Below are 15101 nucleotides of genomic sequence, written 5' to 3' on the forward strand. Positions count from 1 at the left end.
CCAAGCTATAGTTACTATCACGTGACTAACTTTCCCAGTGACGCCAGTGAGACTTGGGACGTTTCCCCAGACAATCCCACACAAGCAAAAAAAAAAAAGCTCATTGTAGTAGCACATTAATACACTGGTCACAGTGCCACTTCATCAGCAGCAACCATGGCTTACCAGAAGGAATATAAAAAAGTTCATAAACTATAAAGATGTTTCACAGAATTTAAGCTGCTCACTTTGTCAGATAAATTCGAGACAATGGCTTTCATTTTTAAAATAGATCAGTTTTATTCTGCTAGTTCCATAAAAACAGTGTAAACACAAGCATTCTGTACATCTTGCTGGTGAATTCACATAATGCTTAGTTCCCTGATCCTTTGACCTCCTTGTCTTCTTCGGTTATTTTCCGTTTGGACCACTGGCTACAGGAGTGGAGTGGGGTTGGGGCTTAGGAGAGAGCACTGTGGCTTTTTGGTATGATTTGTCTTATTGCTTGCCCTCTCAGCACACTCCTGTTACTCCTAACAAAGTTTGAGATTTAAGCCCTTAAACCCGCAGGTTTCACCATCAGCTTTTTCTTTTTTTGTTTTTTGCATAGGCATTACTAGGGACGTAAATGGGAGACTGGCATAGAAAGTGGTGAGGAGCCGAAGCCAAGAAATTGCTTTAAACACAAGATGAAAATGCTCTGTTCTGTCCATAGAATCACCTAATACTGGTGTGAGGGATCTCACACTTAGCTGTGGAGAAGTCCTTGGAATTAGATCTCAGAAAGACAGCTTTAAGACAGTTAAACCTTTTGGCAATGGGCTAATTGCCTTAAAAGAAAGAAGAGTTCTACTTGAAAGACCTTGCAGGTGGAGAAATTGTCCTACAAAGATTCTTGGAAATGTTAGTGGAGATAACTGACATGGGTAGCTGTGGGCCAACCAGGAACTGTCAACAACCCGATCTCTGCAAAACCAGGACGGCCAGTTAATTGTTTCTTCAGTTCTCTGATGGTCACAAATGTAATTTTATTTTATTTAGCCTTGTGGAGGTTCTGCAACAAATGTAATTTTAAAGGAATTGGGAGCCAGAAAGATAAATGCAACTCCTTCACCTACGTGACAGGGCAGACTGGTGAATCTGGGTTCCCAGAGTGTGGAGCAAGTGCCCTGCATCAGCGAATGGCCCAGGGGGAACGTGCATGAAGCCGAACCCCGCAGGACAGAATTACTTCAATCGCCTGCTCCTGACTACTATAAGGACGAAGTCTCAGTGTCTCAGTTTGGATCTACGCTGGGATTTCTTTCTTTTGGAGACAGTGTCTCCCTCTGTCGCCCAGGCTGGAGTGCAGTGGTGTGATCTTGGCTCACTGCAACCTCCACCTCCTGGGTTCAAGCAATGCTGCCTCAGCCTCTCCAGTAGCTGGGACTACAGGTGTGTGCCACCACACCCGGCTAATTTTTGTATTTATAGTAGAGATGGGATTTCATCATGTCGGCCAGGCTGGTCTCGAACTCCTGGCCTCAAGTGAGCCGCCTGCCTCAACCTCCCAAATGCTGGGATTACAGGCGTGAGCCACCGCACCTCGCCTCTATGCTTGAATTTCTACTCTTAGCTAATCTCTCTAACACACATGCCCTTCATTGGGTAAAGCTGGCTCAGTAGACTAATTACACCTGCCGCGTAATACAAGCCTCTCCCTGGCTTGTATTATCTCATAGTTGCCTTCTATTTGTGACAAGTGCTACGAATATTCCTTTTTGAGAAGTGATACAAAATATTTTTTTTCTTGAACAGGATTTTTAACTCAATGAGACAGTGTAAACATCATGACAATTCTGGAATGTCTGAAGTTTGAGATAGAAGATTGTCTTAGAAAAGCTAAAATCGTCTTAGCTGTTTGTGGTATCCAAATTCCTCTGGAACATGGGCATCAGGAACCAAGCGATGCCACTGCTACTGGGCAGGGTTTTTATATTTTACCTAAACAGAGACAAATGACACTGACCTACCTTAATGAAATTTCAGAAAAACCATCTGGAATCAGCCCCATCATGTCCAGATTGGAAGGTGTTTGGGGATCAATGAAACATATCAGAAATACTTTTCTTCCCCCAAAACAAATGTAATGAATGTCAAAGTATTGATGCTAATTTAGATTGTGATTACATATTAAGTTTTGCTTCATTAATTGTAGCACTGGCAGCTGTTTTGTGAACACTGCATATTGAACTGTAGGCAGCTGACAACAAATATCAGCGGAAGGGGATATTTAAAAGCCAGTTAAATTAATCATTGCTTTTTAGGAAACTGAGCCAAGATTAACCCCCTGGAGCTTTTACAGACAGACCCTCGCCAAAATCTCCCACAAGGAACATTTGTAGGCTATTTTGTTTTGAGACGTTAACCCATCTGCGATGTCTTGCTGACATTTTAGATTATATATACAAGCCCTATAATGAATAGCATTCACAAAATTTATGAGGCAAAAAATTAAAATTGTTCAAAAGCCTGATTTTTGCTGGCAAAGTTTATCCATGAGAACATAGCAATTAGCCTCCTACCTCTCCAAAAGAAACCCTACAACCCTAAAACCCTAAAACCAATCCAAATTGTGTAATTTAGAAGAAATAGGTTTTCAGTGTGTACGACTGAAGAGTTCATTAAGGTTTTGCAGCTGGAGGTTTAAAAAATCCCACTTTTCGAAAATATCTGACAATCAAGGGCACAGAGACTAGCGTAATGCTGATTCTCACTGGCGCAAACAGCTTGTGGATTGCATAGGCCACCACGAAGGTACTTGTGCCTGCTGCCATTTTTGACTGTACCAGGGACTCTTTAAATCCGAGTTTCAGCAGGATTGCAGACATGTCCACACCACTAGGGGGGAAGAAGCAAAGAAAACAATTATTACAGCAAGGGATTAAATGAAGAAATTGATTTGGCTATAAGATTTACAGTATTTTAAAAAATGTAATGAAGTAGCCGAATGAATAAAAGTCTTAGTGGCCAGGTGCAGTGGCTCACGCCTGTAATCCTAGCACTTTGGGAGGCCGAGTGGGAGGATCGCTTGAGCTCAGGAGTTCAAGATCAGCCTGGGCAACATAGCAAGACTCTCGTCTCAACAACAACAAAAAAACATAAAATCGGCCGACGCGGTGACTCAGACCTGTAATCTCAGCACTTTGGGAGGCTGAGGGGGCAGATCACTACGTCAAGGGATTGAGACCATCCTGGCCAACATGGTGAAACCCTGGCTCTACTAAAAAGACAAAAATTAGCCAGGCTTGGTGGCATGCGACTGTAGTCCCAGCTACTTGGGAGGCTGAGGCAGGAGAATCACTTGAACCTGGGAGGCGAGGCTTGCAGTGAGCCGAGATCACGCCACTGCACTCCAGTCTGGCAACAGAGCGAGAGTCCGTCCCCCCCAAAAAAACAAAATCAGCTGGATGCAGTGGTGCATGCCTGTAGTGTCAGCTACTTGGGAGGCTGAGGTGGGAGGATCACTTGAGCCCAGGGAGGTCAAGACTGCAGTGAGCTGTGATCGTGCCACTGCACTCCAGCCTGGGCAGCAGAGTGAGACCCTGTCTTAAAAAAAAAGCCTTAGCAAACACGTTCTTATTCACACAGAATCTTACATGACAGTAAAAAACAAATATTAATTACTGTCAAAAATCTTACCTTGACACAACCATGTAAAATATGCCCAAGGAGATTAATGAGATTCCAATGTGCAATGACACGCCAACAGTGCCATACTCTTGAAAAATCTTTTTCAGTTGCTGTGTCTTGCTTTGCTTTTTCTCTTCTGTGCAGCTGACGCTGCTGCCTGTTGTCTCCGTGGCCTGGCTGGGGTCCTGTGTACGAATTAGAGAAGAGGAGGTGCTTTTGGGCAGGCATGGGCAGTCATTACTGGCTTTTATACACGCATGCAATGTTACACTCTTTCCTGCTGAATGAGAGATCAGTTACCCCTTTCCTTTTTTTTTTTGAGACAGAGTCTCGCTCTGTCGTCCAGGCTGGAGTGCAGTGGCGCGATTGTGGCTCACTGCAACCTCCGCCTCCCTGGTTCAAAGAATTCTTTTGCCTTAGCCTCCCAAGTTGCTGGGATTACAGGTGCGTGCCACCACACCCAGCTAATTTTTTGTATTTTTAGTAGAGATGGGGTTTCACTGTGTTAGCCAGGTTGGTCTCGATCTCCTGACCTGGTGATCCACCTGCCTTGGCCTCCCAAAGTGCTGGGATTATAGGCGTGGATCAGTTACCCCTTTCTTACTCAGTCAGCCGAGTTTGAGCCAACTTAGTCACTAAGTGCAATGCAAGCCTGGAACTAGGTATGGCCGGCAGAATGATGGCTCCAAAGATGTCCCAATCCCAGGATCTGTAAATATGTCACCTTACATGGCAGAAGGACTTTGCAGATGTGATTAAGGGTCTTGAGATAGGGAAATGATCGCGGATTACCTGGGCTACATTATTACCAACGTCATCACAAGGGTTCTTATAAGTGAAAAGAGGGAGGCAGGAAACTCAGTGTCGGGGAGGGGGTTGTGAGGACAGAAGCAGAGTGAGAGAGCTGAAGATGCGGTGCTACTGGCTAATCGAGGCAAGTGCCATGAGCCAAGGAATGCAAGCAGCTTCAAGCTGGAAAAGGCAGGACATGGATTCGAGCCTCTAGAAGGACCCCATCTCTGCTGAGACCTTGACTTTAGTGCATTAAGACCCATTTTGGACTTCTGACTGCCAGAAGTATAAGATAGTAAATGTGGATTGTTTTAAACCACCAGGTATGTGCTCATCTGTTACAGCAGCAATAGTAACTAAAACACCAGGGCTCACAAGCTTGGGGACAATGATCCTTTATCAAGCATTTTCTCTGAGACAGGCGGTCCTCCAACCCTTTCCCCTTCCACCCTCATGCCAACCTTCAGAGGTAGATACTACTGCTTTTCCCATTTTGCAAAGGAGCAACACAGGGTTGGTGAGGTGAGGTCATCGGCCTGACGTCACCAAGATTAGAGCCCAGGCCCTCCAAGGCCACAGCCTGAGCATGTGACAACCATGTTATATGCCATCAAAAAAGGATGGTGCACACAAAATTAATGCAGCAAAAGCGATGGCAGATTTACTCCTAGAATCAAGATTTACACCTGACACCTGAAACACAAAGCGGGCGCGATTCTTGCACAGTACCCTACCAGGACTTGTACAGAAATCATGGATTGCATGGGACATCTGCTAACAGTTACTGAGCACCTACCAAGCCTGGAATTTGTGGAAGAAACAAAAATACCAACCACATCCGCATTAGGGGAGGGAAAAAAACCACTTCTCAATAACAGAGCACTTTAATCAAAAGACCTCTCTAAGGACAGTCCTGGGGCTTGTCCCGGCAGGTGATGAGCACCTGGCTGGAAGTCAGCTCTTGTTATGGGCTCTGCAGCTGGCCCACTTTTACCCTGTTATTTTTAGAGGCATAAGATTTTTTAGAACATTTGAGGAAAACCCTCAGTGTCCCGATGACAGGTCCCTTCTGCTAAGCCAGGAGCTGAGCTTACACTTCAAAGGCGTCATTTCATAAATCCCTCACTGCCTCATGACCCAGGAACCTTTGTCGCTCCTGTTTTGACAGATGGATGACTGAGGCTCAGGAGGGAGGGACGGCCAACTGGCAGCATGGACTGGTGACTGGGTAGGTGACCACCAGGCCTCAGCCTCTGTGGTACTCAGCAGGCTCCCCTTTCCTGTCCTGCCAGAATGACCATTCTTAAAGGAAGACACTTTTCCAGAACGTCCAGGCTCTGGAGGGGAGGAGGGAAGATGTCATCAGCCCCCCTTTCTTTGGCCAGCACATGTGACCTCCCATTTGCTTGAAGCCTTCTGACTAGTCCTGCCACCCCCAGCCAGGATGGCTGTGGAGAGCATCGGTTCTCCCTGATAAACAAGCCCCACCCACCTCCAGCTGCTGAGGGAGGCGGCAGAGGGGGCAGCAGCCAGGCGGTGGGGACTGATAGGAGGCCATCTACAGCCCCTCACAGGGCCAAACACCCATGCCCTTGACACCTGGCCCCATTCTGTCCATTCACTGGACTGAGTGCAGCTGTCTCTGCGAGGGCCCTTTTCTTTATGGTCTTTATTTTGGCGAAATTCCTTTTGGTCAAAAATTAAAAATAAAAAGGCCGCGAGGATTCCAGCTATAGAACGAGCAGAATCTACTGCAAGACTGTGGTGGGGACAAGACATCCAGACACAGGGACAATCTCGGGTTAGCTGGCACCACAGTTGGCTTCTGATATTCTAGAGAACACCCAGTTACCGGACAATTTTCTTTCTTTTGTTTTGATAAAAACACCCATTTGTAAGCACTGTGAGCCACGCCATTCTTCTTCCTAACCTTTGGGGAGACCAAAGAAGCTGAAATAAAAGAATTTATGAAGGCGTGACTTGCAGGCAATGGAAAAGTTTTAGACATTCATTTCTTCATGGAACATTGCCTTAAGTACCCGGGATGTGTTAGGCACTGTCCTGAATGCACAGGAGGACGTGACACATCTGTCTGTACTCAACGTGCATGCACATGTGTGTGAATGTGTGTGAGTGTGTGTGAGTGTGTGTGTGAGATGCCCCTTCTGCCTCTCCCCAACATTTTTTAAATCCAAAAACCTGTAACAGAGAAGGGGTAGGAAGGTTTAAAGAATGAGCCAAGGACCTTGCCAAGTCGATCAGTGTTTGGAGTGACATGTTTTCTTTCCGTTGATAAATCATACTAATAATAAACACTATATTATGTATATTTTGTACTAGGCACTGTTCTGAGTACTTTGAAAATATTGGCTGGGCACGGTGGCTCATGCTTGTAATCCTAACACTTTGGGAAGCCGAGGTGTAGGAGGATTGCTTGAGGCCAGGAATTCAAGACCAGGCTGGCCAACATATCTTTTACTTTATTATTTTATATTTTTCAGACAGATTTTTGCTCTGTTGCCCAGGCTGGAGTGGAGTGATACGACCTTGGCTCACTGCAACCTCCGCCTCCCGGGTTCAAGCGATTCTCCTGCCTCAGCCTCCCGAGAAGCTGGGACTACAGCCACGTGCCACCATGCCCGGCTAATATTTGTATTTTTAGTAGAGATGGGGTTTCACTATGTTAGCCAGGCTGGTCTTGAGCTCCTGACGTCAGGTGACCCACCCGCCTTGGCCTCCCAAAGTGCTGGGATTACAGGCGTGAGCCACTGCGCCCGGCCTCGTCTCTAATTTTAAAAAAAGGAAATATTAATGCATATAAGCCTCACAACAACCTTTACTACTGTCAACCCCACTTAACGGAAGAGGATCTGAGAAGCCCAGAGAGGTTGAGTAACTTACCGAGGATCACACAGGATTACTGTCAGAGCTGGGATCCAAACTTGCTGAGTCTGGGTCCAAGGCCTTTGCTCTGAACAACCATGCTATGTTACTCCTCCTGTATTCATGAGTGTCTCCTCTGTGCCAGGCACTGTTCTAAGTATAGGGGACAGAGCAATGGAAAAAACTGACAAAACCCCACCCTCAATGAGCTTATGGTCTTATGGGAAGGCAGGGACAATAAACAGAAGACTAAAATTCCAGGGCTGCTACTTGTGACAAGTGCCATAGAGAAACACCAACGGGGCGGAAGACAGAGTAGGAGGAATGTTAAATAAGGCCATCAGGGAAGGTCTCCCTGAAAAGGTGGCACTGGAACCAGAACCGATGGAGACAAAAGGACACTGGGGCTCTGGGAGAGCAAGTCATCTGCCTGAGCTCCCCCTACGTCCCTGGAAGGAGTAAGTGGCACAGGCAGGCAGGGCTGCTAGGCGGTTTACAGGACATGGAATCACGTTAAGACAAAAAGGCAGGTCTCTTCTGTGGCTTTCCCTACCCCTCTTACAGAGACGCCCTTGCCAAGGCAGAGGTGGGTGGGCCTCTTTGGCTCTTAATTAAACACCTGGCAAATGTGGAGATCCCAGCTGGGCAGCACACTCCTATCTCCCAACGAGGGCGGCCAGAATAGCTAACAGGGGAGGTTCTGGGCTCTGGCCAAGCCTAGACCCTCCCTGCACTGCTCCCAGGCCCTGCTGCGGACGCATTTTCTCAGGCAGATGAGTTATCTTTTGTCCTAATCTCCTTTGAGGTTCTGATCCCACTTGGGATTCTGCTGATTTTACCACGGTGCAGAAGAAACAAGGACAGCTCACGGGGCCCTGGGGCCTTGTGACTGTATATATTTACTGCAGTTATAACCATTTCTAACCTTAATTTAGGACACACCAGATGCCAGGTATGAACATATCTCATTTTACATTCATATTCTATGAAGTCTGAATTATTAACGTCCCATTTTACAGATGAGGGAACTGAGATAGAGAGAAGGGAATTTGATCAAGGTCACACAACAAGTGAGTAGAGAGAGGAATCCAGGGAGTCTGAGGTCAACTCTTTGCCACTGTATACACACACACCGCTCCAGTGCCAAGGCCTGAGCTGGGGACAATTTGCCACTGTATACACACACACTGCTCCAGTGCCAGGGCCTGAGCTGGGGACAAGGTCAATGTGGTCGACAGACAGGCAGGACAAGAGGCCATTCCAGATGAGTGCAGAGAAGACCCACAGCCATGGGGTGGAAGCAGGCCCAGTGGAGGCATCCGAGGCCTCACAGGTGGTTAGAGAGGGCTTCCTGGAGGAAGGAACAGCTGGGCTGGGCCCTGAAGAATCATCAGGAGGCGGCACGGTGTGTGCAGAAGGTGCCACTCTGGAGAGGATCCCCAAGACCTGTGTGCCACCTGTCGGACTGGAGAAGGCAAGGAAGGAAGCTTAACTGGGCAGGAGGCATGGTGAAAGCCTGGGTCCAATCCCCATCCGCTCATTACTGAAAAGCTAGGGAACGGTCAGGAGATGCTCGCTGGGCCGGCGGCACTGCGCTGAGGCCTGCACCAGCTCATGGAGTTGTCTCCCAAACTCTTGCTGGGAAGGTGCTATTTTTGGCCCTCTAAAAGGTCAGAAAACAAGCTCAAAAGCCTTCAGAGCTCAGTCTGAGGTCACCGGGCGGTGAATGGAGGGGCCCTGTCTGCACCCAAGCAAACAAAGAGGCTCCAGACTGCGAGGCCGGATGCGCTCCGGGCTGGACGCCGGCTCCGCGCGTCTGGGCTTGCCATTCCTGGACCGCCAGACTTCATTATTTACTACTATTTTTATTTAAAAAGCCCCACTTGGAAGAAAGTGACAGATTTCTTGAAAGGAAAGCTGGTATGACTGCTCTGAAGGAAAACCAGTTTTCACTTAGCACCCACGGAAGGTGACGGAAATGAAACATCAGCAGCACTGTGGGTTCCTTGCCCGCGGCTTCCCTGAGGACGCCTGCTCTTCCAGTTAGAAGAAAAGGGAGGAGCAGCGAGCGTCGGGAGGCGTTCAAAACACAGCGAGACCCAGCCAGAAGGCCTGGACAACAACCCCGCAGGCAGCGTGTGGAAGTTCAGACCAAGTCCAGGCCCATCTGCAACTCAGTCGGCTGCGCCCCAGCCTGGCTGAGGCTCTGCAGACCCGGGGCTCGGCCGAAGACTGCGCGACCTTGGGCAGAGCGCTACACCTTCCCGAGCCTCAGTTTCTCTGGCTGTCAACTAGGAGGATCGCTTCCTTGGCTTGTAAGGATTTGGGGTTTCAGGGACCCTGGAAAAGCTCGGTCCCGGGCAGCCACAAGCGCAAAGGCGTCCTTGGCGGAGGTGGCCGGACCCCGGCGCGGCCCTGCGGCCGTCTGGGGACCTGGACACCGCCCGGGATCAGGGTCGGGGTGGGGTGCTTACCTGGTGGCCGCGGCAGTCCCTGCGCGCCGTGCGGAGCAGCCGGGGGTCTGGCCTGGGCGGCAGCAGGGCCAGGGCCAGGGGCGGCGGGGCGCAGGGGGCGGTGGCGCCCAGGAGCCAGGTGGCGCGAGGCCGGACCCGGGCGCCCACCCTGCCTGCCGGGCCCAGCAACGCCAGCAACCCGGCCATGGCGCGCAGCTAGGCGCAGCACCCGCGCCGCTGACCCAGGAAGCGGGCGGAGGCCGGGGAGGGTGGGCGGAGCTGACCCCGCGAGGGCCCTCCCCGGCCCCGCCCGCCAGGGGCGCCGCGGCGCGCGCGGTGGGCGGGGCTGAGGAGGCGTGTGCACATCCCCTTGGCTCACCCACTAGCTCCGCTCCTCGGGAGCCGGAGTCCAGGGCTGGTGGGCGGGGCTGAAGGAGCGCGCCCCGCCTCCTCTCCGCCCACAAGCCCCGCCCCTTTGGGGGTGGGTGCCGGTCTTTGCAGAGTCTTGGGCTTTCTAACTGCGGTGTGTAGTTGGCGGGTTTCCTTATTCCGCGGGCACAAAGGTGGGCGTAGGGTCGTGGCTTATGAGCTTTTCTCCCTGCAGAAATGGGTGAAACCTGAAAAAAAATTATAGATATGTTTACGTGTTAGCTCCAAAGAAGAAAGTAAATATGAGAATTGACATTAGTACATGTTTAATAAAAAGTCCTCTAAATGACCCTCATAGATTGTTGGCGTGAACGTAAAGCGAAAGATGGTGTGGCAGTTTCTTGAAAAGTTAAACATACACTAACCATATAACCCAGCAACTCCACTCCTCGGTAGCTTCTCAAGAGAAACAAAGGCTCGACACTCAAAGACTAAAATGTGAAGACACCAATGTTTGTAGAGATCTTATAAATATTAGTCAACAATTAGGAATGTCCATAAACTGGGACACTCTGTGGCACAAGCCTTCAGTGGAACGCTATGCAACAATTAAAGGGAACAGACTACTGACACATGCATAATATAAATGAATCTCAAAGCTCTTATGCCAACTGAAAAAATCTAGGCACAAAAGTCACACATTCTTATGCCAACTGAAAAAATCTAGGCACAAAAGTCACACTACATGAAGTGCCCAGAATAGGCAAAATCATAGAGACCTAAAACAGATCCGTGGTGGCCTAGGGCTGGGAGTGGGAAATGAGATTGACTGCCAAGGAGCGGGAGGAACGTCTTGGGGTGAGGGAACGATCCTAAACCCAGATTGTAGGGATGGTGGCAGCTGTGTAACTAAAACTCGTGGGACTTTTTTTTATGTCTTAAAAAAAACACTTAAAATGGATGAATTTTATGCTATGTAAATTATACTTCAATAAAGATGTTCTGGCTGGGTGGAATGGCTCATGCCTATAATCCAAGCACGTTGGGAGGCTGAGGTGGGAGGATTACTTGAGCTCAGGAGTTCAAGACCAGCCTGAGCAACATAGCGAAACCCTGTCACTACAAAAATAAAAATAAATTAGCCGGGTGCGATGGCACGCATCTGTAGTCCCAACTACTTGGGAGGCTGAGGCAGAATTGCTTGAGCCCTGGAGGTCCAGATTTCAGGGAGCCACGATGGTGCTACTGTACTCCAGCCTGGGTGACAGAGTGAGACCCTGTCTCTCTAGAAAAAGAAAAAGAAATATATTTTACAAAAGATGTAATATTCTATTAGTCAACTGCAATTCAACTCAACCAAGCTCTTACACAGGCACAGAAATGATATTAAACACATATGCATTAAAAAATGTTTATTACATAAGATGGAGTTATAGCTGTGAAAGTAACAGGGTCTGTTGGAGGGAGGTCCTAAAGTGCCCCTGGATGGGAGTCCTTCCATTTAAGTGCCTGCAAGAAGCTGGGGAAGAGTGCTTAAGGGTGCAGATTGTCTGTCAGGTTGGCCCTATAAGTCCAGCTGTGTGCTTTGGGACTAGTGACTCAACCTCTCTGAGCCTTGGTCTTTTCACGTGTAAAATGAAGATAATAATAGTTTTCCCCCATGAGATTGTTGAGATAATTCTTTGACACAGTTCTTGGAAAGGGCTTCGCTCAGTGCCTGGTGCATAGAGAGGGCACACAGGTTAGCTGTGATGTTGTAGAGATGCATTGCCTGAAGCCCCTCTGTCACACAGTGACAGTGCCGCTTCCAGATGGCAGCTGATCTCGACTTCCTCACGGTTCCCATGATTTTCTTTCTTTCTCCCTTTCTTTCTTTCTTTCTTTCTTTCTTTCTTTCTTTCTTTCTTTCTTTCTTTCTTTCTTTCTTTCTTTCTTTTTATTTGAGGCAGAGTCTCGCTCTGTCGCCCAGGCTGGAGTGCAGTGGCATGGTCTCGGCTCACTGCAACCTCCGCCTCCCAGTTTCATGCCATTCTCCTGCCTCAGCCTCCCGAGTAGCTGGGACTACAGGCGCCCGCCACCATGCCCGGCTAATTTTTTGTATTTTTAGTAGAGACGGGGTTTCACCATGTTAGCCAGGATGGTCTCGATCTCCTGACCTCGTGATCCGCCTGCCTCGGCCTCCCAAAGTGCCCGTGATTTTCTTGTCACCAGGCCTTCTTCATTCATTTAAGTTTCCTGCCCAGGCTTCATGGGCAGTTGAGTTTGTGATTCATGCTATATGCTTATTAGAGAAGAGAATAAGATAATTTTGTTTTTCCCTTTAAATTTGACAGTAAATATAATACTGTAATTATAGACTTTAGGTTCTTTTTTCTTCTTCTAAAAGTGAAGAAACTTTTCCTTTTAACAAAATGTATTGGAGCTGCTGCCTGCCTGAACTTGTGACAGTTTTGTTTTTTTCTTATTGTGTCAGCTCTCTTTGTCTCTCTAGAGCAGCAGCTCATGCATGAGCTATATTTATTTTAATTTCTTCATTTTCATGAATAGATAATGTATTCTCATGGTTCAGATTTTTAAAGGTACAAAAAGTCTACACAATGACAAGTTTCCTTCCTATCCCAGTGAACCAGTTTTCCTCATTTTTTTCTCCCTAGAGACAAACACTGTTACCAGTTGCTTGTGCATATCCTTCTAGAAAACTTTACATGTGTGCAGGCAAATTCCTACAAACGGTTTTCATCGCTATTTTTACCCAAGTGAGGCATAGTATACACAGTGTTCTTCACCTGGACTTTTTTGCTTCCAATATATTTTAGAGTTTTCCGAATATGTACACAAAAGTCTTCCTTATTCTTAAAAAATTCTGCTTAGCGTTCCAGTGTATTCCAGGGTGCTGTAATGCTTTAATCGATCCCTTGTGGGTGGACAATTAGGGTATTTAGGGTATTTTCCAGTCCTTGTGATCATAAACCATGCTGTGATGAACCAGCGGGTACTTCTGTCACTTGCCGTGTTTAAGTATGCCTATGTAATGAATTCCTCAAAGTGAAATTGCTTAGTGAGAAGATATGTGTATTTGTAAATTTGAATAAATGGCAAAATTTCACTCCATAAAGGTTGCAGAGTACAGCAAATGAGAGTTTTTTGTTTGTTTGTTTGTTTGTTTTGAGATGGAATCTTGCTCTGTCACCCAGGCTGGAGTGCAGTGGTGCGATCTCAGCTCACTGCAGCCTCTGTCTCCCAAGCTCAAGTGATCCTCCTGCCTCAGCCTCCTGAGTATCTGGGACCTCAGGAGTGCACCACCACGCCTGGCTAATTTTTGTATTTTTAGTAGAGACACGGTTTCACCATGTTGGCCAGGCTGGTCTCAAACTCCTGGCCTCAGGTGATCCACCTGCCTCGCCTCCCAAAATGCTGGACTTACAAGCATGAGCCACTGCGCCCGGCCAAGAGTGTCTATTTACCCTAACTCTAAATGGTGTCTTTAGCAGAGAAATGTAGGACTGACTTTTATGTTCTTAATTTGAGAATCTGACATTAAAGGCAGCCATATAAGGCCAGGCACGGTGGCTCACGCCTGTAATCTCAGCACTTTGGAAGGCCAAGGCAGGCTGATCACCTGAGGTCAGAAGTTCAAGGCCCACCTGGCCAACATGGTGAAACTCAATCTCTACTAAAAATACAAAAAATTAGCCGGGTGTGGTGGCACATGCCTGTAATCCCAGCTACTCGGGAGGTTGAGGCAGGAGGACTGCTTGAACCTGAGAGGCAGAGATTGCAGTGAGCTGAGATCGTGCCACTGCACTCCAGCCTGGGCAACAAGAGCGAAACTCCATCTTAAGAAAAAAAAAAAAGGTCTTCATCCTTGTCATCTTTGCATTGAGTTGGCTGAGGAGGAAGAGGAAGAGGAGGGGTTGTTCCTGCTGTCTCAGGGGTGACAGCACCTATAGTGACAGCTACTCCGGAGGCTGAGGTGGAAGGATTGCTTGAGCCCAGGAGGCAGAGATTGCAGTGAACTATGATCACACCCCTGCACTCCAGCCTGGGCGACAGTGAGACCCTGTCTCAAAATAAAATAAAATTGTAAAATAAAAAATAATAATTAAAAAAGCAGGCAAGAAGTGCCTTTCAAGGTATTAAAATATGAAGCTGTTTTCTTCTTTTCTTAATCTCTCTCCCTTGAGTTGTCATGGTGATTTTTACTGCCTAATTAACAGTGTTCTATTTTTTTTTTTTTTTTTTGAGACAGAGTCTTTCTTTGTTGTCCAGGCTAGAGTGCAGTGGCACGATCATAGCTCACTGCAGCCTCAACCACCAAGGCTCAAGCAATCCTCCTGCCTCAGCCTCCTGAATAGCCGGAACTACAGGCGCATGCCACCATATCCTGCTAATTTTTTTAGTTTTTATAGAGATGGGTGCTATGTTGCCCAGGCTGGTCTCAAACTCTTGGCTTCAAGTGATCCTTCTGACTTGACTTCCTAAAGTGTTGGAATTACAGGAGTGAGCCGCTGTGCCAGGCCAAAAGGAACTTTTTGAAGGTCACAGGGCTCCATCTGCAACCTTCATTCCTTTGCCTTGTAACATGACACATTCACAGTTTCTGTGGATTGGGACGTGCACATCTTTTGTTGGGGGAAAGTTATTCTGTCTACCACACTTGATTACTTACGTACTTGAATCTTTTTGTGTATTTCTTGGCCATTTGGATTTATTTTTCTGTGAAATTTCTGCTGAAATACTTTGTGCATTTGTAAAGTTTTTTTCTTTCAGTTCTAAGACTTATACTGGCACATGCCATGAAAAAGCCTTATTTGTTAGGTAGTCATTTAGTCTCTTGTTTTTGAGACAGGGTCTCATTCTGTCACCCATGCTGGGGTGCAGTGGTACAAGCTTGGCTCACTGCAACCTCTGCCTCCCAGATTCAAGCGATTCTCATGCCTCAGCCTCCCAAGT

The 15101-nt window shown here is 47.6% G+C and overlaps 1 protein-coding gene across 1 annotated transcript; it reads right to left on the reverse strand.

Annotated features, from left to right (window-relative positions):
• Positions 1-254: 254 nt before the first annotated feature.
• Positions 255-10089, reverse strand: FAM210B (family with sequence similarity 210 member B). Its single transcript, XM_055266746.2, has 3 exons — positions 9801-10089; positions 3661-3836; positions 255-2859 (listed from the first exon to the last, which is right to left on the reverse strand). Exons 1-3 carry the CDS (start codon positions 9984-9986, stop codon positions 2643-2645), a joined length of 579 nt encoding a protein of 192 aa, XP_055122721.1. The 5' UTR covers positions 9987-10089; the 3' UTR covers positions 255-2642.
• Positions 10090-15101: the final 5012 nt, after the last annotated feature.

This window comes from Symphalangus syndactylus, chromosome 24 (assembly GCF_028878055.3).
Source record: "Symphalangus syndactylus isolate Jambi chromosome 24, NHGRI_mSymSyn1-v2.1_pri, whole genome shotgun sequence".
Taxonomy (NCBI): domain Eukaryota; kingdom Metazoa; phylum Chordata; class Mammalia; order Primates; family Hylobatidae; genus Symphalangus; species Symphalangus syndactylus.